This window comes from Venturia canescens, chromosome 4, assembly GCF_019457755.1.
Source record: "Venturia canescens isolate UGA chromosome 4, ASM1945775v1, whole genome shotgun sequence".
Classification (NCBI taxonomy): domain Eukaryota; kingdom Metazoa; phylum Arthropoda; class Insecta; order Hymenoptera; family Ichneumonidae; genus Venturia; species Venturia canescens.
Genome location: NC_057424.1, coordinates 3,666,911 through 3,689,287, shown reverse-complemented (window position 1 = coordinate 3,689,287; position 22,377 = coordinate 3,666,911). Strand labels below are relative to the sequence as shown.

General features: G+C 35.0%; 1 protein-coding gene across 4 annotated transcripts in view; it reads right to left on the bottom strand.

The window, feature by feature from the left end:
• Positions 1-22,377, bottom strand: part of kcc (solute carrier family 12 member kcc) — a 277,322-nt gene that overhangs the window by 27,259 nt on the left and 227,686 nt on the right. For all 4 annotated transcript variants that reach the window (XM_043416523.1, XM_043416524.1, XM_043416525.1 and 1 more), the window contains exon 3: positions 1,766-1,857. In XM_043416523.1, coding sequence (XP_043272458.1) covers positions 1,766-1,857 — 92 coding nt within the window. The remainder of the gene's footprint in view (positions 1-1,765; positions 1,858-22,377) is intronic.

The window sequence follows — 22,377 nt, the reverse complement described above, 5'->3', positions numbered from 1 at the left end:
AAAAAGTGGCCGATTTGGCATGGAATGCCCCATATGTACGGCCCATCTTGACTTGACGTCAAGATATTACCGCGTTTCAAGATCTCTAGATACTCATCTAAATAAGCATTTTTCGAATTTTCTGACTTTTTTACCTCCGAACGTAATCTCAAAATAAAGATTTTTCGCCATTTCTTCCCACTCATCTACAAATTTGAGAATTAATCGCGAACTACTTTTTGAAATTGTCCACATTATACCAGATAATACTCAACTACAAACGCATATCTCACAAACGTAGCTTTAGTGTCATTTTTTACGTTCAACCAGTTCAAGGAATGCATTCTTGGGATCATTCAACTCATGTCTGTATTAATGGAATTATTTTCTGCTACCTTTTAACGTTAGTTTCCTTTTGTGAATTTTATTTTTCATGCAGTTTTCTTTTGTGTCAAAGCAGGCTTGATACATAAATATGTGCACGTTGGTGGTTATGACACTGACGCGAATTCATGCATAGTTCACCTATAACATTATATATACTTTGTGACGGAGAGACAGTCCCGACCCAACGGCGTATAAATAACTCGATAAAGCATGATACTAATCGAGTTTTTGCATCGTTGTTTGTTCCAACCGCTGGCGAACAACTAACTTTTCAACGAGCAGCCCCGAACGGCATACATGGGAGATTATTTTGTATGGCCGAATAAACGACGCCGTAAGCGGAAAAATTGCTCATAAACATATCGATAGTTTATCACAGTTTGGAGCGGTAATTCCTGGTTTTTTGGCGCAACGAGAGTCATCGACGTTTTTCGATGAATCTCTAAAGTTCACAAATATTTGCGGTTGTAAGAATTGAATCCTGCTTAGGTGTATCCGTTCAAAGACTATAATGAAAAGCAGTTTCGTTTGGTGTGTTGGAATTGAGAACGTGGAAATATAATAATTCAGAAGACCGAGGATGGCTTATTTAGCGCTTTGACAAAACATTTCACCGCAGAAAGCGTTGAAAAAACGAATACGAAAGATCGAGGCGGTTGGATAATTCAATTCAACCGAATTATACCGAGCGCGAAGAAAACTCACTGAATATGCATCGTTCTCGCAAAGCACTGCCTTTGTGAATGAAACAAGATTCTCTGGCTAAAGTAAAAGCAAGAAATAGAAAGAATCATTCAGCATAACGGATTGACCTCGAGTGCATGCACTTCTCATTTCTCTTTCCCTTTTTTCTGCTTTTACCAGTTTCAATACTTTTTTTCAATTTTGTTACGTAAATTTAACTTTAGACCGAGAGCTTCTCTATTCTCATAGCTATTGTCGAACGTGCGCATGGGACATTCATCGTCACGTTCGCGCCAATATTGATTTGCCGACATCGTTTATCGTTAAAAAAATCATCTACATTTTTTGAGCACTCAATGGTAACTGTAATTATCGTATATATTTATTCGTATGTATTGTATATTAGAAATACGTGATTTCGATTTATTTGCACCAAATTATGTTCTTTAAAATATCCCAAAAATTCAAAAAAAAAAAGAAAAGAAAGTCATTCAATGATGAATGGATTTGAATTACACAATTATAGGAAGAATTGAATCAGCGATGTTTCGAAATACTGACTAGAAAAACTTCAGAATTTTTTTTTTTATGTAAGCATTGGAGCTTTCGTATAGATCATAAAACTTTCTATAAAGTCCCAGAACTCTTTTTATGCAATGGTATTTTTTGTGATGAAAATATTGCGAAAATGTTGCGCGTGTGTTTTTCTACTTACATCGTAGAGATAAAGATTAGTCTCGTATCCAGGTTTTTTTTCAGAGTTCCCGCCGACGATGGGATCACCGTCACCCGCGCCCCCTCCATCTCCTGTAACAAACAAGAACATTTTTTAATGTACAGAAACCCGAAATTTAACGAGGGTTCGGAGCATACTGGTAAATGATGGAAATGTAACTTGTAAACTTCTAATGGTCACGTCGTATGAGTAGTGATCAACGGGGGCGAAACAGGGGATCGTAGGAATGAAAAATATATATAAAAGGCTTGAGTATCAATTAGAGTCCAATAGCAAATACCTCCGTTCAAATTTTTCGATGAAAAACCAGACAAACTCGCTGAAGGAATAGATTAAAAGAATCATTTCGATTCGAGACTTTTTCTGTATTTCGAAAAAGCATCTCGATGAACAACCCTTGATAGCACTAAGAAGTACCTTGACGGAGCAGTTTCCATACTTAGAATATGAGGGTCGCCAATTATTTAAATATTTCGAATGGGTTCCACAAAGCGATGGGTTTTCCCGGATAGAAATCCGAGCTTCTCAGTCAAATGAATGACGCTGGTACTTTTTTTTTTATTCGTTCCTGACTGTCTAAAAGCGAAGCTCACGAAATCCGGGGGAACCCCTTATTCGTGCCGAAAGTCTATATACGCAATTTTGATTTTTTTCCTATTCTCTAGTGAAACGTTAATTTGTTTCCTCACTTCATTCAAACGGAGATTTTATCCGCGTTAATTTAACGCGATACGCATATTTACGTTCACCTCTCTATCATCATTTGTTAACGGCATGAAAACGTTGCACCGACATGACTCACAAGGAAAGTCTTTCCGCTGTCCCCCTCCGATTTTAATGAAACTTGAATATGTTATTCTACATCAAAATCTAAGAGACACGTATTTTTTTTTATCGGCGGAAAAACGTTTCTAGGGGGTGAAATCATCCCTTGAAGTTGAGACCTCCGAGGGGTACTTTTCAGGTTTCACCTATTTCCACTTGAGATAATCGAATGCACCCAAATGGATAATTACCTTAATGATAAACGATGAAAAATGCAACTGGTTTCACATCGGGGGGTTGCATAAGAAAAAAGTTATAGGGGTTGAAATTCACAAAATCGTTATAACAAAAAAACTATTGCACCTATCTCGATGAATTCAATTGCATTTTGAAGGGGGTAAAAAAATAGTAAATACGGGTTTTTGCGTTTTCCTCGAAAATCAAGTTAAGGGGGTGAACTACCCCTATGTATGTTTACGCTTAATCTCAATCAAACGGCAGTAATTCTTTTTTTTCTTGTTTCCTCTCCTCGTAATACGTTTTTTCTTCAAATTTACAACATCCACATATCAACAGATGGATGGATTTTTCCTGCAATTACATTTTCCTAACTGGTGAAAGTGATAGAACCCAAAGTATGCGTCCAATCTTAATGGTTTGTTTTTTTATTTGAAGGCATTTTGAGACTCTTCTAGTTATACTTAAAAGATTCTATTCAAAATTTATTTAAACAATGGATTTGATCTACTTGAGCAAGGAAAATTGGAAAAAATCGAATTTTTCCGTTGAAAATTCTACCATTTTATGAATTCTTTTTTTCTTTGTAACTTTTTACGGTATTCATACGAATTACATCCATAGTTTAAAAGAATTCGCTTATTTATTTTTTCCGCGAAAAATTATAGATTGGATAACTTTTACGAATAAAAATTTTTTTTATTAGTTAATAATGAATAAACCACAAGATAAATTTAAAAATATGTATTTCTTATACTTTTCACAAAAATTTCGTAAATACTGACGTATTTTCATAGTTATCATATCTCCCCCCTCTACTTGACGGTGTTATTTCGGAGTTACCTCTGTCCGGTCTGTGACTCGCTCCCAAAATTAGATTTGAAATACGACGCAGAAGCAGTGATAAAACTGCGATCGCGGAATGTATTCACCACAGTCGGTTATTTTTATTTTACACAAAAGAAGTGCCTTACAATTCGAGACTATTTAAAACAAAGTTGCAAGTATTAATCAAAATGAAGATAAATCCTTTGAACGTTATTAGAATGCTTCTCGCAACTTTTGAAGTTATGCGTTTACCGGATTCGCCAGTGAATAACGATGAAATACAGTTGAAAGAAAACATTGAAAATATTTTGTTGACTGCAATGAACGAATACAGTGGTTTCGACATGGTAGAAGAAAATTCTTTGCATTTTGAAGAACCATTTAAGGATCGGGAAATGGAAATTGTTGAAGATCAAGAATGGGCAGACGCCCTGCATGAACCAGAACTTCCGCCTGATACATGCACTCGTGATGACGAAGACTTATCTTACGAGTACAAATTAAGGGCCGTTGAGTATTGGCGCAGCGGGAAGACAGGAAATTTAGGTTTAGGAAGTGTTAAACAAAAGTTCAAGAAAGTGCAATCTATACGACAGTTGCGGCGGTGGGCCCACAATTTGAACAAGGGGGGGACATACAAAGGAAAATTAGCACGAATTTGTGGATACACTTTGGAAAATTTTAAAGCTGCTGTGGATGCTGGTTTAATAGTGCACGATTCCGATTTCAAAAATGGGCCTTGCATGCTCAAAAAGAAGTAGGGCATACTGATTTTCGTTTCAAAGCATCTCGTACGTGGATAAACTCATTCAAAGCAGCTCATCGTATCGTATCGAGAAAAATTAATAAATTCATTACATCCAAAACAATTGAAGATGGAAAAGTCTTGGAACAACAAAGTCAAAAATTTGTCTATGACGTAAAGCAAAATATTAGAACGTACGAATTGTCAAATATATTTAACGCAGATCAGAGTGGCTTCCAACTAGAAATGCATTCAGGAAGAACTTTAGCGATCGAAGGAGAAAAGCAAGTACAATGTCTTGTGCAATCAGTCTCTTCTACGACTCACAGTTACACTATTCAGCCGACTATATCAGCTGACGGCAAGCTGCTATCTCCTCTATTTTTAGTTTTAAAAGAACCAACTGGCAAGATTGGTCCATTAGTGGAGAAAACGCTTTTCAGACCCGATAATGTGTACATAGAAGTATCCAAGTCTGGGAAGCTTACTTCAGGTATAAATTACATCCACTGTTTTTGTGTAAACATTTTTTCGATTGAAAAAATAATACGTTTTTCTATTTTCAGATCATTTTAAAATTTGGTTGGAGCATGTATTTTTCCCGAAAGTTGGCCCAAAATCATTATTACTGATTGATTCTTGGACTGGACACTGTCCCCAAGCTGTACTTGATGTAAAACCTTCAAATAGAGATGTGAAAGTAATGATTATACCTAAAGGAACTACCGGAAAAATCCAACCCCTCGATGTTTTTGGATTCCGAATATGGAAAAATTTTGTTAGACATTTTTCTGATAATTGTCTTTTGATGAATTATGATATTAATTTGCATTTGAGAAACAATATCATAAAGCTGCAATCACTCGTTCATAACCAACTGTCGTCACCACGTTATATCGATCTTTTCAAATATTCTTGGTACAAAAGTGGTTACATAGAAGAAAAACCTGCGAATTTTGAGAATCCTGTAGATTTTGCATTTGGAGATTCCTGCAACTCACATTGTGAAGTTCCAGGATGCGAAAATGTTGCTATTGTTCGCTGTTCCTGGTGCAAAAAGTCGCTATGTTTTAAACACTTTTTCGATGATTATCATTACTGCAGTACTTACAACGGTTAATAGAGCACACCATTATATGTTCGCTTCTATTTATCGCTATGGTGATTATTTTGTTAGACTGTTGACATATTATTAATAAAAGATATAAGCATATTGTACATTTTTTTTTACTCGACTATGTAGTTTTTCTATACGTCATCCCAAAACTTGGTCTTATCAACCGGAACGAATATGAGTATATGTGTAAGCGCTTATCGTATGCCTATGTTATTATCTCATTGCCAAATATAAATCGGTCAGAATTATCGATAAGTCAGATATAAATACTTTTCCATCTGAAGATTCACCTATAAATAAGTTGGCATTTAGATAAAATCGTTCATTGAATGTTATATCCGCAACATTGTTGTTGTAAATTTGAAGAAAAAACGTATTACGAGGAGAGGAAACAAGAAAAAAAAGAATTACTGCCGTTTGATTGAGATTAAACGTAAACATACATAGGGGTAGTTCACCCCCTTAACTTGATTTGCGAGGAAAACGCAAAAACCCGTATCTACTATTTTTTTACCCCCTTCAAAATGCAATTGAATTCATCGAGATAGGTGCAATAGTTTTTTTGTTATAACGATTTTGTGAATTTCAACCCCTATAACTTTTTTCTTATGCAACCCCCCGATGTGAAACCAGTTGCATTTTTCATCGTTTATCATTAAGGTAATTATCCATTTGGGTGCATTCGATTATCTCAAGTGGAAATGGGTGAAACCTGAAAAGTACCCCTCGGAGGTCTCAACTTCAAGCGATGATTTCACCCCCTAGAAACATTTTTCCGCCGATAAAAAAAAATACGTGTCTCTTAGATTTTGATGTAGAATAACATATTCAAGTTTCATTAAAATCGGAGGGGGACAGCGGAAAGACTTTCCTTCAGATAATGAAAATGTTAATGATGACTGAGATTCCAGAACAAAATATGATATATATTTCGCATTCTACGTTTATTAATGAAGCGGTAAAAATGATGGTAACTGTGAATTGCTGATGATATAATCGTGTAAAAATGAGATTCAATAGAACGGTGGAGCGGAAAACTTTTTTTTTTTAAAAAAAGAGAAAGAATTTATCGTAGATCATATTGAAACTTAATCTCGTCGATGTAGTACGAGTTAAATGGGATTTTGGGAGCGATAAGAACGAAGCTTTCATTTCCGCGGGTTTTCCAAACATGGAAGACAAAAAAGGTACATAGGGAGAAGAAGTTGAGGGACGAACCCGTGGGATTAAAGAATCGAAAGAAATGTAGTACAATTCGCATATATGTCCCGATAGTCGTCGGACAAAGAGAAAAGCGGATAGAAAAACGGGGAACGAGAAAGAAAGCCGGTGCATGTGGCAATTCAATCCGGGATCCTCCTGTTGCAGCACACAATGGAAAGAAAAAGTGTTAGAAAAGAGACAATGTATAAAAATTGCAAGCCCTATTTTTAAACAATTTGTTCTCTTTTCATGAGCGGGAATGAAAAAAAAAAAAACAGGTTTTCAGCAACGTGCGGAGTGTACGAACGTAATTATGGAGCGAATAATGAAAAAAGATGTAACGAGTGAAGTTGAAAGTTAGAAAACAAGAAAATTTGTTGTTTAATTAAAGGAACGCTAGATATGTGCTCGGCGATCGACCGGTGATTCGAGTATCGCATTTTTTCAACCTGACATTGGAGCGTTATCGCTGTTAACGATAAAATTGGAGCGTTCTATTAAGGAAGGTCATCTTACTGTACCCTCACAACCTGGGTCGAAAACATTACATTTTGTAGTTCACATTTCACATCAAAGTAAATTCCTCACAAAAAAATAGTTGCCCACTCGCATATTAAAGGGGTGAAATTAATTCCTAAAAATCGATCGTTTTCTCGCTCTTCACTTATATTTTCAAATGCAATAATATGTAATCGAAAATTGTATAGCTTCTGAATTCATTTTATTTTTATAAAAAAACGTGCTATTCTGTACATTTTTCTTTATCTTATCGTCAAATAAGTTTTTATTTTACCGGAAAATAAAAGGAGATTAGAAAATTTGTGAAACAGAACATTTTTACGTACACAAATAGATTTAGTATACCCAAGTATGCCGTCCTACCCTTGTTTTAAAATATTCATCAATCATTTAATGCTATAGTTTAGTTTTGTGCCTTCGTTGTAGTACAAGCGAATAACTATCAGATGATTTTTTCTATTCTCTATAAAACTTTATTCAATATACATATTTCCATTTTATTTACTAGAAGCCTTAAGTTCATGTATTGTAGTTATTAAGATGTTTAGTACTCATAACAAACAGAATGGAAAACCCTCTCATGCACTTATCAGTTCTTTTACTTTCGTAATATCGAATGTATTAATTTCAATAATGATACTCCTCAAAGAAATATTTGAGCCACAAAAGTCTTTTGCATCACGAACATATTATAACATCTAAATCACTACAAGTGTGCCATCGGGGTTCCGAATTATCTCCAAAACCAAACGTCACAGGATATTTAAAAGAGCTCACCTCATATTTTGGTGAAAACATGTTATCAGTAGTAATTTATAAAATTTTTAGCGTTGAAATTCTTCCTAACTCTCCTGAATGAGAGCTTGAGCCGGAAAAAATCCAATGTAGATTGATATGATTGAATTTGGAATTGGAATAATTAGGTTTAATATGGAAAAGTAGAAAAAAAACACGTTTTTTATGAAAATAAAATTAGTAAAAAAAGCTATATAGTTTACGATTACATATTATTGAAGAGCCCTAAAAGATGAATAAATTTTTCATTGAAACTTTTGCCGTATCTATTTTAGTTTCGACGATATCAGCGAAAGATGAGAAAATAACCGATCTTTAGAAATTAATTTCACCCCTTAATATGCGAGTGGGCAGATTGTGGAAGTACAATAAAGTGACCTTCCTTGTACGACGGTCTTACGTAAGAACGTGGAATCGAGTAAGAAATTGAAAAGTGAGGTCGAGTGCGATGAAGTAAATTTGCAAGAAACTCAAAAAGGTGGATTCAGGAACAGGCAAATAAAAAAAAAAAAACAGAAAAAGTTCTCACGTCATTTAGCAAGCGTAAATGGTAGCACGAGATGTCACAAATAACGATATTTCACAGTTGAGTCATCGACGTGGATATATTCGCTAGGAAATGAGATTGAACTTTCGATCAAAATGGCTATTCCTGCAATGCCGTAAATATCGAAGATACGTATTACATACATTTTTCGCATTAAGGAGAACGAGATGAGAATCCTATGTGGAATATTGGAAAAATGTTGTTACCATGCAGCAGCCACAAAAATATGATTTTTTGAAATTTTCTTTTACCTTCTCGTACGTCCATCATATTTTTTATCGACGGAAAGTATTGGAGCAATCACTTAGTGTTCTACGAGAATATATTCTCATGACTAAAATCATTTTCATCATTCGTCGAATGCGACATCGTAAAAGTATGGACTTAAATAAATGGTATTTTTATTAATGGATTCCATTTTCGGGTCACTCGAAATTTTTTCGCATTCGAAGTAAGCAATATACGAACAGTGAGAAAAAGATGTCAAAATAACCAATGCTGCGTGTCACGTGAACATAGAGTAACATCCAGTTATATAACTAACACCGTACACCGAATACATAGAGGTGTAAAGCAATCCAGAAAAGTGCATTCTGATAAGGCTTTTGGAGTTTGCGAATAAGAATGAAAATAAATGCGCGAAAGCTTTTCTTTAACTCGGGAAGCGATGACGAGAGAGGTGGAAACTTGTGCTCGACAAAAACGAAAGAGATGGTCGGACATCATACTGACATGTACTACTGATATTATCTTCAGCCGCGCCCCTGGTCTGTCTTTTCAACACTTTTCCCCATATTTTTCTTTCCTTAGACAAGAGGCGAAGGTTTTTCGCGAAGGTACGATGATAAAAATTCTACCATATACATCTTCCTCTTTCTCCTTTTTTTTCCCTCTCATTATGTAAACTGTTTTCCACTTTGTATACTTATGGAAATGAATGTTTCTTCCATGTCTTTTCTGCATGTCTTTTCTCGGCAACCATTGTACACAACTAATACTGTGCTCAAAATATTCATCCAACGCAACGCACTACACGTTCCTCGGTTTTATGGAGTGTTTTGCTTTATTGCGAAGAAAAAAATAATGAGGTAATCTAAACCTTGCCTCGTAGACTTATTTTCACGATCAAGATCCCATTTTTTTTCTACATGTGCTCTTATTATCAAGTAGTGTATTTTAGCGACATAAGTAGTAACGTTTTTCTTCTTTCTCTTCAATTTTGCTTCAATTTCGACGAAAGTATCCATTTTTAAAGGTGTCGAGTTCCTTGACAACGAGGAGCTTTGTTCCTCGGATAGCAAAATGAGGGAATCAGAAGGCTTTACCCGCTCCAGGCAAAATCCGCCGGTCAGTGCACGAACCTGCACATTGACACCTCTGCTACGAGAAAGAGAAGAGGATCTGAAAAATCCTAACTGAGTTCCAATATTTCGGAAATTAACCATCTCCCGAATATCGAAACGTTTCAGTACCAAACTTTTGTCTCAATTCAAGGAAGGCAGACTTTAACTTTCCCAATATGTCGAAGACTGATACTTGCAACACAACGAGCAAAAAAAATTTTGGAAAAATAATTGAAACCACAATAGTATAAAAATAATCGAATTACTTTGAGGATGATTCAATTTGTAACGAATATGAATAATCGAGTTGTCACGCAACTCAATCGGAAGCCAGAAAATGCTCTCAAAATTAGATCATTTCTATTCCAATTGGAATCGATTTTTTATAATAATGATGATCGTGCGTGATAATGATGCGTGAGGATCTAGTGTTCGTAGGGAGAATAAATGACGCAAGGAGAACGAAGGTTAAAATGTGAAAAGTACATTTTATTCTTGATGTCGATGAGATAAAAACAATTAAAGAAAGAATCCCGAGATATTTGAGAAATCCGAAGTTGATATGTCTCAAAAAATTTATGGAATTTTGATGTCACAGAAGAACGTCAGCACGCTACATGACCGGATCAAAGACTGATCGATCACCGAGAGCGATCAATGACGACGCATTTTGCGCGTGCGTGGTGCGTTGTCTCGATCCCGTGAGAACAATCAACTTTTGATAAGTCCCGAAATTTCGGTAGCTCGGGAACTAGCGACGTCAGCGGTGGAGCGTGAACTCGATTGCACATCACGCTCTCGCTGAAGCCTCGCTAATTCCTGTGAACAATTATTGAGCGAAATGCATTCGTTCCTTTTGATAATTTTCATAAAGTAACTTTTCATTGAATGAGGTTTTTCTTTTCAATTAGTTATTTGAGAATCATTGTAGAAAGACAACAGTTTTTCTGACTCGAATGCTGATGTATTCAATTCCAAACATCGCGTCCAACCATTTTTTCAATCATAAATTGCAGATATTCCCTGCCTGGTGACAAGAGTTGTGAGTTTGATTATACGTGTTTTTCAAATACGAAGACGGTCTTATTCCGATGCCGTAACATATTGTGATTTAACGGTGATCGCGTCCCTGCATTGAGGGCAAATGTTGAAAGAATAAAACTTTTTCGTATTTCTTTGCCCTGCAAAACCCCTTGAGATTTTTTGATCCGTTGACTCAAGGAGCGTAAAATCGTGGTCTCATTCTTGTTACGTGTCAGCTAAACATTTTATACATCAAATCCAAAAGAATTCACGTGAGTGAGAGTTTTTTTGGACTATGCCATAGAAAAAATGGAGGGGGAAAGCTTGATTATCAGCTTTCTTGATACATTAAAATTGACATTTTTCTTCCCGTCTGACCAAAATGAGTTTCGTACCATGGAAAGAGACAAGTTTCGATTATGTTCCATCGAATTTCAAGAATTATTGGTCATATTCTCAATAATGCCATCAATTCCCTTGAGACTACAGAGTTTGACTTCAACCGTTCTACTCCCGAACTAGCCGATATAACGAATCATAAACTCAGCTCCATTAATAAATAATTGATCTTCTTTGAACAATGCAAAATTGCCCTCTGCATGACTTCAATAAATGGATTTCTGCTGGAGGAATCTGGGAAACTCCTACAACTTCGGGAAAAAAAACATGAAGTCAATCGTACATATATTGAGTTCTGACCAACGGTCGCGGTCTAAACTAAGAGACGTGAATGCCGAACGTTGCTGATTAATTCCAAAACTATGTTTTATTCATTCAATCAGAATAATAGATGAAAGATTCTTCACAAATTTCATCAAACATTTCACTCGTTATAAAAAAACAAAATGAGGAAACTCCTGCCCCAAGTTCATTGGCTCTCGAGTGAACACTAAAATATTCGATTAATTCAATTTGAGCTTGCTCGGAAAACTCATTAATCTAACTCTGACACGAATACAGTGACCGGATACATATCCGGTCTGGAAAGAGGCGATCGCATAACGTATACAATGGAGGAGCAAATTGTTGAATAAACGATCTTCTTGATTTCGTAAGCGGTGGATTTAGAGGAGAAAAATTGCAGAAATTCTCTGGAAATAATGCGCTGAAATATTGGCAAGAAAGGAGAATCCGGGGTGTTGATGCATGATCGCGTGAAATGGAGCGTCAAATTGAGGTCGGGAAGTGGAGCTCCTCGTCAACGAGAAAGGTGAGTCAAGGACGAGATTGCGAATTTGGAGGAATCAGAAATGACTAACGATTTTAACGGTGTCGGTGGAGAGGGGGGATGAGAAAATCAAGATGAAGATATAGGACGACGACGGAGAAAACCGTTTTGGGTATGGAGGAGAGGGATGCGGGTCGTTATGCGCGCTACTATAGTCTTAACTTCATACTATGAAATAGTGCAGCGGCATTGATAGTAAAAGGCAGCGTTCATAGGTAACGATAAAACTGGGTCAGGATGGGTCTTTCCGGTAGGGCTCTCTCGGTGCAAATTCAAGCGGCTCTCTCTTCCTCTCTCTACATCTCTCTAGCTATATATTTCATTTATGGAAGTGAAGAAACTCCGTTGTATGCATACTGTTTGAGATTGAAACTTTCTCAGCTTTAAAAGACTGTATTCGTACGTTTCTATTCACATTTTCAATCCGATGCTTTCCTATTAAAGAATTGCTTCGAGTTATACATTCACATATACACGAAATGCGATAAATACTTATTTTTTTCAAGTGAAAGGAGTGATGTAAAAAGCGTACTGGAATCATGAATAAAAGTATCTGTGTTCAAATTTCTAGCTATGGATTGATTGTTTGGTAAAATTCGACTGCCAAAAAATGAGTAGCAAAACCCTTCGTCTTTATTCGTGCTTTGAAAAGATTCGTAATGCTTGAATTCCAAGCGTTATTATGACGTTGAAGCCGCAAAAATGTCATGTTTTAAAAATTAGAAAAAATCTGAAAACACCGTGATAACATATTTTTAAGCCACCGTCTGTAGTGGGCAGATTGTTTTTTCTGTGTTTTACGAGCTATTAATATTCTCATAATTTTAAAAATTCTCAAATAGTTCATCTTGAGCAGATGTTCAATTATTTAGGCACTCAAATAAATTTCGTTGATGATTTTCGAATAATGCAATAAGAATTATAAACCTTAAAATCAGAATAATGCTATCGCGATGCCTGAATAATGCTCCGCAACATGATATGGCGTCTGGGGTTCTTAATATGTTTTTTTCAGAATACGTATAATAATTCTACTTGTATTATGATTAACGAAAACCTCGACGAAAACACTATAATTATTAAGTTAGATCAATTGATAAGGAATACATTTTATTGCAGTTTGCGTGCGCGTACAAAAATAAAAAATTACAGAAGCAAACTGCGACCAGAAAATTTAGGATCCAAAAATTTCAACAAAAATTTATAAAACAAAAAATTAAAACAAAAAAAATGGCCGTTGTATTTGGCAAATTTTTTTTCTAGCCATACATTATCTCATTTATCTGTATCTTATACTCACGAATTCGAAAGTTGAGTACAATACCAAGTACAACAGCCAAATGTTTTTTTGTTTCAATTTTTTGCGTCACGCGCACGTAACTTGCGATGAAACGTTCTTTTCATCAATTAATCTGATTTAATAATTATAATGTTATCGTTAATCTTAATACGAGTAGAATTTTTTATACTTTTTCTGGAATAGTATAATGCGTTACAAGTGTAAAAAAGAGGGAATATTAATACGAGTGGGGTAATATTTTTAGCGAAGCGAAGGCGAAGCGAGCTATCGCTCGGTCCGGCTCATCTCGTCTAGCATGAGATGGAGCGGGACCTATCTCCGTCACTAAAGATATTAAAACACGAGTTCATTTTTTTATACGTATGATGTAAACTATTTTTTGACATTAGTGTGTGAAAAAGTGTTCTTCGGGAAAAAATTGAGTAAAGGGCATGAGGTCTAAATTGAAATATTGGAAACACATATTTGAAAAACGATTATTTATTTATTTTCGTCTAACAAAAATTGTTTTCTTCTTTAGTATTTAAAACAGTACAAAAAAATAAAAAAATTTTTATTAACTCTTTCTCTCATTGGTAACGCGACGAATGGTGAATATGACCGCCGTGTAAACATAATGACCATGTTTACACGGCGCTCTTATTCTAGAATAGTTATATCAATATAGATATACAAAATACATATCTATTGCGTAAAATAACGCTTTTATCGACCTGGCCGAACGCCGCCACGCATCAGTTCGAGTTACCTTAATAAAAAGGAACAGGTATGAAAGAAACGTGAGAACGCGGAATTTGGATTTTCAAAATTTGAATAAATTGGGTTTATTCAAATTAAAGTGATTTTTACACGACAATTTTGTTTTTAATTTATTGAAAATATGCGAGATCGCGCTCGTTAATTATCGAAAATTATATTTCGCTCGTGGTTTTAAATTAAATTTATTTTCAATCACACGTCTTACGCTCGGTTTGAAATCTAAATAATAATAATTCAAATAATTTTTTAATTCAGAAGTGTATTTGAATTTATAAAAAAATAATTTATTGTTAAATTAATTGTCGCGATATAACTTTAAATTCGTACCGTGGCCTTTCGAATTATCAGGAAATTTACAAAATTTACAGTTTTTACAAAAATTAAGATTTTATTTGACTCGAACTAATTTATTCTCAATTATGAATTGAAAAAATTAAACAAAAAAAATTTTAACAAAAAAATGTTTACAGATAGAGATGAATTATTCGTACTTTCTTATATTGAACTAGGGATAATGATTGAGAATTGCGAGGATGCGGATATGATATCAAATGAAAAGAAAACTTCGAAGTTCACTGCGAACTCTATAGTTGAAACTTTGATAGTTGAAAGTTCTCCCACCGTGCGACGTTTATCAGTCGGTGTCACGCATGGTGGGGACACTAATGTCAGTACCGTCTCGTAGTAGATGAAGAGTAGGCGCAAGAAAAGTAAACAAACGAACCCCAGATTTACACATGGTTACGTGTTACGGCACTGTCCTTGACCAATCCAGCTGCGCACAACCCGATTCAATTTATTGTGCGCACTCTTGATCGTTGTAAGTGCGATGCGGAGCCGGTCCCACCGCTGTTGCAAGTATCGAGTTCGCAGTGTAACCTTTTCAAATATATTTGACGAGTAATTAAATGTTCATTTGAAACAACATAAATAGATTATGATAATTCTTTAGCCAAAAAGTCAATGAGAGGTTAACTTTCAGGCCTGGAGAAGGGGTGGGGGTCAAAACAGCGAACGATCAAAATAGCAAACAGGCTTTCTGTATATCTATATATGCATATATAGATATTCTGAATGCCCTGTTCGCTATTTTGTCGTTCATTGTTTTGACCCCCACCCTGGAGAAGTAAACATTGAAATTTCCGTTTAGTATATTTGTTAGTTCCCCAACCCTTTTTAAGCAATGCTACACTAGCTGGTAATTTTTCTTTCAGATTTCTAACTACAACAGCTTATCCGTGAGAACGGTTCGAAAAATCCTATGACGTCATAAATCAACATATTCGCGTATATAAGAGTGCGGCAGGGCTCGGGCTGACTTTTTTTACGCACGTTAGTTTTTCTTTTAAAGGGCAGAGTAACGTTCATTCGGTGAAAAAAAAAACCAATTTTAAGAATTTTTAGAGACTCTACAGATAATACAAATTTATTTTATTGATTGTGATAATATCATAATACAATATATGAATAATAATTACTGAATTTTTAATGCTTAGAGGTGGACGAGCTGAAATAACCCTGAATTCGAATTCAGCGCATCAAATCACGTAGAAATCATGCATGATATGCATCAGAAAAAACTTTTGAATACTGAAAAATGCGATTTTTTGACATTATTAAGGGTTTTTAAAAATATTTTCTTAAGATTGGTGGATGTAGGTATTGAACTGGGCCGAAATTCGGATTCAGCGCGTCGAAATACATAGAAATGGATGGGTCCGGTCAAAAGTACTGACCACTTTTTTTTTGTGTGCCAGTGTAATTAACTCGGTGGTAGCAGAGACAGTTCGGAAAAACATTGTCCACCGGTGAACGGTATAAATCTAAATCTATTTGACAGATTCTTTTGAAATTTGGCATATTACCTCTTTAGAAAATTGACCAGGTATCAGCGAGAGGTTTTTTGCAATTGTTTATAATCATTAATTTTACAATAACAAGTAGGCCAATTTTTTAAACGATAAAACGGTGTTTTTACTTCTTAAAGTGTCAAAAAAATTCTCCCGTAGATATCTGGTCAATTATGTGAGTATGCTGAATTTCAAAAGAATCGGTGGAATAGATTTAGAGTAATACTGTTCACCGGTGGACAACTTTTTCCCGAAGTATCTTTGCTACTACCGAGTTAGTTATTGATATTTGAGTTTTAAAAACTCAGGAAATCCATAAAATTGAGCTTTTTTCACCGTATTAACTTTATCCCGCCCTTAATACTCGGCTCGGGTTCACTATTCCTAGCATATATCACACTACGCTACGAATAACCTACTCCCTTTCCCCACCAATGCCGTCTTCCTTTTCCACTGCCAGTCTATATGCTCAAGCTCAATGATTCACGCGCTCTTTGCCTTTCCCAGTTCCTCCCACCACGTATCCTAACCATTCCTCTCAGCGATTACCACTTCCGTAATTTATACTCCTCTCGGTTGCGACTTTCGGCAGAGTCGAACGCCAAATCATTTTAATTTCCCACCCCGTTCTGCGCATGTTTTATGATTTTGAGCATTTTGATTGGTTTAATGCTTGCGTTTGCGCATTTTAATTCGCTCACAGCAATTTTGCAGTCTTTGAAGGTGAGATGCTGCAAAAGTTTGTTTTTCATTTTTTCGAAATTATTTTACAACGAAAAAAATTAAAATTTGATGTAATTGATTACGTAACAATTTTTACAAAAATTTTATTTTATAACAAAATTCAATTACCAAAAATTTAAATTCAGTGAAAAAATGTATGTATCGCAGTGTGTTCTCGAACATTCGATCTACGCATACGTTTTTTATTTTGCACTTATGTTTCGCTGATTTCCTAAATTTATTCATAAAATTTAATTATGAGAGTATTTTCAATTGATTTCTCATAATTTTCCGTTTAATTTGATTTTAATTACATTCATATCAAATACCGCGATGATTTTTAATTTATAAAATAAAATGAATGAATTTTCGATGTTTTCGTTCGAGTTTTCAATACTTGGCGCCACTAGTGTCGTGCTCCATGGTTTGTTGCATGGCAACATTGTATCGCCTGTACCGAAACTCCTTAAAGTCAGATAGTCTCCGAGGCTATACAAAGGGACTTCTCTTCCGAGTGAACTCGAGAACGCCCCGTATATGGATGGCCGTTTGGTCTTAACGTTCCGTCCTAGTAAAGCTATGCACTTTTTCTCTATATCCCGTCATGAATTTACTCTCGAATTTAGCGCACTCTTTTCTTCCCTTCCGGTATAAGTTCATGTCTGAATATAGTATAGGAACTTCGTGTTGAACACAGTGAGCTTCCGGAAATGTTCGCACGTTTCACAGTCGTTTTCTCCTTCTCTTTATTTCATCCGTCAGATCTTTTTCTTTTACAAAGCTATTCGGCGCTGTTCTGCAAACCAAGTAATCGGGATAACTCCGCGGCTCTCTCTTCCTAATATCTACCTTCCCTTCATGTTGACTTTTTCCATCCGTCCTTCCTTTGCAGCTCCATGACACCTAACACTCATTTTCTTCACGACCCCGTTTTACGCTACGTTTATTCACGAATAATTCTATCCAAAGTCGCACATCGCCCGGTTGTCAGTTTAGATCGACTCACCGTCCATTTGTCGATCGATCAAGCATAGAAATTTCGGTTTCAGGCTCGACAACCTCAACGATTTTCACAGCCTTCGTATCCGGGGATGAAAATGTACTGTTAAATGAGTGCGGAAAATTCATCTCCGTAGTTGATGAAGAGCTTATAGTTGTAAAGTATGACAGTGAAACGTAAACACTATCGCCGCGTTTGCGTACGCTCTTCGTACTTTTGAGCCAGCATCGCGAGTTAGTTTATCAGCAATTGTATAAGCAGGTACAGATGTTGACTGTTTTGAAACAAAGTTGAGAAATTTGATTATCAATCAAAGAAGCTCTTCATGCAACCGGATACCCGACTTTGATAAAACCGATTTTATCTTGAAACCGCTAATAGACATTGTTTTAGATACGCGCAAAATCTTCAATTGTATTTTCAAGTGGGTAAGGCTTTTGAGGGTTTGAAAATTCGATTTTTTGAATTGTGTAAAGCGAAGTCAAATTTTTTTATTTTCATTGAAAACTCAAATTAATTTTTCCATGAGGGGTAAAAATTTACATCAATTCTAAATCCGCTTTTGGTTATTTATTGCTCACCGTTGAAAAAGTCAATTTACTTATTCGTTTACGCATACAATAATCAGGGTATTTAGAAGCCCGGAGTTTGCCAAAATGGCCATCTAATGTCGCGTAAATGTGGCCTGTTAATTATATCCAAATTTATCGTCCATTTATTGACTAATTTACTTAATGTATCGCTTTAATATTATTAGTGATAAGCGAAAGAGAAAATCGGATTATGTTTATGGATGAGAGATTCATAATTAACCGCTTAGGTCTAGTCTAGAGTGCGAAGCGTATAGCCATAGTTCAGTTTGTAGCTATTTTTACGTATTTGAGGTATTCCAGCCCAAGTGTGTAAACCCGTGACCCTGACCTTCTTGAATTTCTATGATTTTTTTTTATATGATCACATTGAGTCTAAAAAACACCCTCAGCATATTTTTAGTCTTCCGAACATTCTTCATTTCAGAAATTGTTTTTTTTTGAAATACAAAACTTTATGTTGTAAAAATCTAAAAATATTCTAAAAGCACCGTGATAACATACAAAAAATTTCTAAGCCATCACCCGTAGTAGGCAGATCATTCTTTCGGTGTTTTACAAGCTATTAACGTTCTTGAAATTCCAAAAAATTCTCAAAAAGCTCACCTTGAGCCGATACTGAATTATTTTGGGACTCAAATTAATTTCGTTGATGAATTTCGAATAATGGAATATGAATCATAAATTATGAATTGAAATTATGAATTATGAATTAGGAAATGAACCAAAAATTCTTAAAAAGCTCACCTTGAGCCGATACTGAATTATTTTGGAACACAAATAAATTTCGTTGATGAATTTCAAATAATGGAATATGAATCATAAATTAAAAAATGAGAACAATGCCTCCGTGATGCCTGAATAATATTCCACAACATGATATAGCGTCTGCGGTTCTTAATATATTTTTTCAGAATAGGTATAAAAAATTTTACTTGTAATATGATTAACGATAACATTATAATTATTAAGTCAAAAAAATAGGTTTTATTTTAGCTTGCGTGCGCGTGAAGGAATGCATGTTACTTACAGTATATTTTAAACCCAACATACATACAGCATGAATGATGTAACAAAACTAGAGACACGTACATTTATGCTTTTTGAGCAGTCACCTGTATAAAAATGTAAATGAATGGTTGTAAGACTTTTCGTTCAAGAAAGAAAACGTTGTCAAATAAGTGTAGAAATTGCCAAGCACATCGGATACCGAACAAAAAAGATTATAACAGAAAAAAATTGGACGCAAAGAATTACAATCCCAAAATAAGGAAAAAAAGCATTACAGGAACAAATAGCGATCAGTAAATAAGATCCCAAAATTTTTATAAATAATTCTTAATCAAAACGATGAAACAAATGAAATTTGGCCGTTGTACTTGGCAAAATTTTTTTCTAGCTCACGTTATGATGTTCATGTCATGACGTTTCTAGCTCATGACAAGTAGAATAGAAAACCCTGCCATGCACTTATTAGTTCTTTTATCTTCGTATTATGGAATGTATTCATTACAATAATGATACTCCTCAAAGAAATGTTTGAGACACAAAGGATTTTTACACCACGAACATGTTATAACAGCTAAATCACCACAAATGTGACATCGTGGTTCCAAATTATCTCCAAAACTAAATGTCACAGGATTAATAAATTCAGGGAGTACTTTTTCTATATAGCCACTTTTGTACCATGCGTATTTAAACATATTAACATAACGTGTGGAAGACAGTTGATTGTGAACAAGTGACTGCAGTTCAATAATGTTATTCCTTAAATGTAAATTTATATCGCTACCGGAAAGAATAGCTCTGTCTGAAAAGTGCCTTACAAAATTTTTCCATATTCGAAACCCAAACACATCTAATGGTTGTATTTGTCCTGTTGTGCCTATTGGAATAATTTCTAATACAATTTTTTTATGAAGAGGAGTTACTTTCATTAACTACCCCTGGACAGTTTCCACTCCAAGAGTCGATCAAGAGCGCACTGCTGTCACCAACATTCGGAAAATAGATTTCGGTTAGCTACTCTTTGAAATAATCTGTCGAAAAAACGAAATATTTAGTATGATTTGGTTTGCTATATTTAATTTGCCGCCCGAATATATAACTTCAATAGTTCTTACCTGATGTTAACTTTCCCGATTTTGATGCCGAAATAAAAATGTTTCTGGATTTAAACAACGCTTTTTTTACGCGTGGGCCAAAGTCACCACCGATTTCTTTTAATACAAGATATAACGGTGAAAGTAATTTTCCATGGGCCGATATCATTGGTTGAATCGTATACGAATGGGTTGTCGAAGATATGGATTGAACAACGCATTAAATATCGTTTGATCCTTGGTTTGCAAGAGTGCGACCGGAATGCATTTCAAATTGGTCCGAATTGTAAACGTTTTCCAGACCAATGTCGTTGATAACAGATTTAACGTTATTTATCAACTCTTTAGCCGTTTTTGCAAGATTTTTTGAGTCTTCTAAAGTTTTCCGGGTAATAAATTTTGTAATTTTTCGAGACGTTATGCGATGTGCTCTTTTGGACTTATTCACCCAATTTTTTGATGCTTTGAATCGTGCATTGGAATTTATGAAATCTTTATGTGCGGTCAAAGCCCATCGTTATAAATCAATAACATGTATGATCTTGCCACATTCAGTTGCTTCAATGAAGCGATTTAAAGTATATTGAGATATTTTATTCAATTTTTCTTTATAAGTCCCACCTTTATTTATTTCATGAGCCCAACGCTTTAATTGTGTTTTAGAAATTACTTTTCTAAAACGGTGTGCCACCGTACGAATATTTAAATTTTTTGTTTTTCCACTTCTCCAATACTCCACAGTTTTCTTCTTGTAATCAAATGAGAGTTCATCTTCATTTTTTGTACAAGAAATCCATCTGCTTCATCGCATGAAATTAAATCCCATTCCCACTATCTTCTACACTTTTAGGCTCATGGTGTTTGAATTGTTCCTGAAAATGTAGAGTTTCGTCTTCTTCAATTTCGATTCCCGTGTATTTGTTTATGCTTTCAATTAAAAACTCTTTAATGGTATTGGCTAATTTCATTTCACTTTCATTCACCGGTGTTTCGGGCAAATTCATCGTCATAAAATAAGTCGACAAAATATGTATGACATTAACTGGATTGATATGCATTTTTAAAAAAGTTCGTAGTATTCAATACGTACTCAACAATGCACACCTATGATCAGAGAACTTTAGTGAACGGGAACCGCTTTAAAACTAACTTAAATGTGACAACAATAAGATTATATAGAGCCTTATCTTTTACTGATATATCAGTGTTTAACACAATAGATAGGATATCATAGAAAAATAAAACGTATTTTAAGAAACCCACTTCATAGTTTGATGAAAACATGTTATCAGTTGAAATTGATAAAAAATTTTGCGTTTGACAAAATTGACTCCTTTTAATGAGCGCTTGTGTTAGAAAAAACCAATGTGGATTGATATGATTGAATTTTAAATCGGAATAATTAGGTTTAATATGGAAAAGTAGAGAAAAATGTACAAAAGAACACGTTTTTTTATGAAAATAAAATGAATATAAAAAGCTATATAATTAACGATTATATATTTTTACAGAGCACTGAAAAATAAACAAATTTATCATTTAAACTTTTGCCGTATCTATTTTAGTTACGGAGATATCAACGAAAAACGAAAAAACGACCGATTTTGAGGAATTAATTTTACCCCTTAAATATGCGAGTGGGCAGCTAATTTTTTGTGAGGGTTTTTACTTTGATGTGAACTACAAAATGTAATTTTTTCAACCCAGGTTGTAGGGGTACACTAAGGTGACTTTCCTTGTTAGTGTGATCATATAATAAAAAAAAATCAAAGAAATCCGAGAGGGTCAGAGTCACGGGTTTACATACTTGGGTTGGAATACCTCATTTGTAAAACTGTCAGCGATGTATTCGCGTATGTTGGTACCATCTATAACTATTTATGGATGGATGGTACATTGCAGATACTGGACGCC